Source organism: Priapulus caudatus, unplaced genomic scaffold, assembly GCF_000485595.1.
Source record: "Priapulus caudatus unplaced genomic scaffold, Priapulus_caudatus-5.0.1 Scaffold11839, whole genome shotgun sequence".
NCBI classification, from domain to species: domain Eukaryota; kingdom Metazoa; phylum Priapulida; class Priapulimorpha; order Priapulimorphida; family Priapulidae; genus Priapulus; species Priapulus caudatus.
In genome coordinates this window covers 1-2,066 of record NW_014588900.1, presented here as the reverse complement: position 1 = coordinate 2,066, position 2,066 = coordinate 1, and the positions used below count along the sequence as shown (strand labels likewise).

The 2,066-nt window shown below is 44.7% G+C and overlaps 1 protein-coding gene across 1 annotated transcript; it reads left to right on the top strand.

Moving 5' to 3' along the window:
- Positions 1 to 130: 130 nt before the first annotated feature.
- LOC106820349 (intraflagellar transport protein 122 homolog) lies at positions 131 to 2,007 on the top strand (the record flags this gene model as incomplete). The annotated part of the gene is made up of 3 exons (XM_014824875.1): positions 131 to 284; positions 1,425 to 1,586; positions 1,836 to 2,007. Coding segments are annotated over 3 exons (487 nt in total), but the record flags the coding sequence as incomplete, so codon positions are not given.
- Between the last annotated feature and the right edge of the window lie 59 nt (positions 2,008 to 2,066).

Sequence of the window (2,066 nt, the reverse complement as noted above, 5' to 3'; positions counted from 1 at the left end):
AGAGAGAGAGAGAGACAGAGATGGAGAGAGAGAGTGGAGAGAGCGAGAGAGACAGACGCAGAGAGCGAGAGACACAGAGAGAAGACGTCAGAGAGAACAGCTTTCTCTTTTAACCCACGGTGTGATTCAGCGACGCCTACCGAGTTGCGTGTTTGGGAGTGACGGAGAAGGACTGGGAGGCCCTTGCTCACGAGTCGCTCGAGGGGCTGGACTTCCACAACGCTAAGAAAGCGTTCGTCAGAATCCGCGATCTCAGATACCTGGAGTTGATCAGCAATATCGAGGTGCGTACGGAAAGCTTCGTCTGTCATCAGTAGTCGTGCCAGTCGAGTTAACGTAGTGTGTTGTCTAACGAACGCTTACAAGAGCTGATGTACAATAACCTACAACTGTACTAGTGTACTGGTGTACTGGTGTATTGGTGTAAAAGGCCAACAATGTCAGTAAAACCTAGACGAGGGACGTATAAGCAACTGGCGCCACCTATTGAAAGATAGTACGCGTGATCGGATCGAGATAATATTCAGATGTCCGTTCAGCCAAATGTTATTGCGATGGTGCGTTGATTGTTGGCCATAGCTTTAGATTTCATGTGCTTTGTATGGCGACTGGGTGAGTGTTGTGTGATGTGAAGAGATGTGATATGATGCAATGATGTAATGATGCAGTGTGCTTTTGTCATATAATGTGATGATACAATATGATGTGATGTGATGATGTGACTGATGTTATGATGTAATGGGATGGTGTGATGTGATAATTTAATGTAATGATGTGATATGATGATGTAATGTAATGATGTGATGTGATGTGGTATGATGTAATGTGATTTTTAAATTTGATGATGTATTGATATAATGATGTAATGTGATGTGAGGATGTGATGTAATGTGATAATGTAATGCGATGATGCAATGATGTAATGATGCAATGATGTAATGATGTGTTGATATGATGTGATAATGTGATGATGTCATGTAATGATGTAATGATGTGATGATATGATGATATGATGTGATGATGTCATTTAATGATGTAATGATGTGATGATGTCATGTAATGATGTAATGATGTCATGTAATGATGTAATGATGTCATGTAATGATGTCATGTAATGATGTCATGTAATGATGTAATGATGTGATGATATGATGTGATGATGTCATGTAATGATGTAATGATGTCATGTGATGATGTCATGTAATGATGTAATGATGTGATAATGTGTTGATGTGATGATATGATGTAATGTGATAATGTAATGCGATGATGTAATGATGTAATGATGTGATGATGTCATGTAATGATGTAATGATGTGATGTAATGATGTGATGATATGATGTGATGATGTCATTTAATGATGTAATGATGTAATGATGTCATGTAATGATGTCATGTAATGATGTAATAATGTGCTCATCAGGACCGGAAGAAGAAGGGGGAGATCGACAACAACATCTTCCTCGCTGACATCTACTCGTACCAGGGAAAGTTCACCGAGGCAGCGAAGCTCTACCGGCGATCGGGACAGGAGCAGAAGGCCATGACCATGTTCTCTGACCTACGCATGTTCGACCAGGCCAAGGTACGCGGCGGCGGCTGCGGTGTGGCTGATTGGTTTAACCACCAAGTCCTCAGTCATCAGCCATAGTCGGTTTATTAGTGGTATCAGCTTGTGTTTGTGACCTGTGCTTGCGTGCGTCTTTGTGTGTGCGTGTGTGCGTGTGTGTGTGACAGAGAAAGAGAGAGAGAGCGGGCAAGAGAGAGAGAGAGAAAGAGCGCGAGCGAGAGAGATAGAGAGTGAGAGCTTCCTCCTCCTTGTTTCCTCCTGCAGGACTTCATCCCGAGCGGCGACGTTCAGGACAAGAGAGCGTTGATGGCGAAGCAGGCTGAGTGGGCGCGCAGCAGCAACGAGCCGCGGGCCGCTGCCGAGATGTACATGTCAGCGGGCGACTACGTCAGAGCCGTCGATATCATAGGAGAGCACGGCTGGGCCGAAATGTGAGTGTAGGGGGCGTGTGTGTGTGGGGGAGGGCGTGTGTGTGTCGGGGGAGGGCGTGTGTGT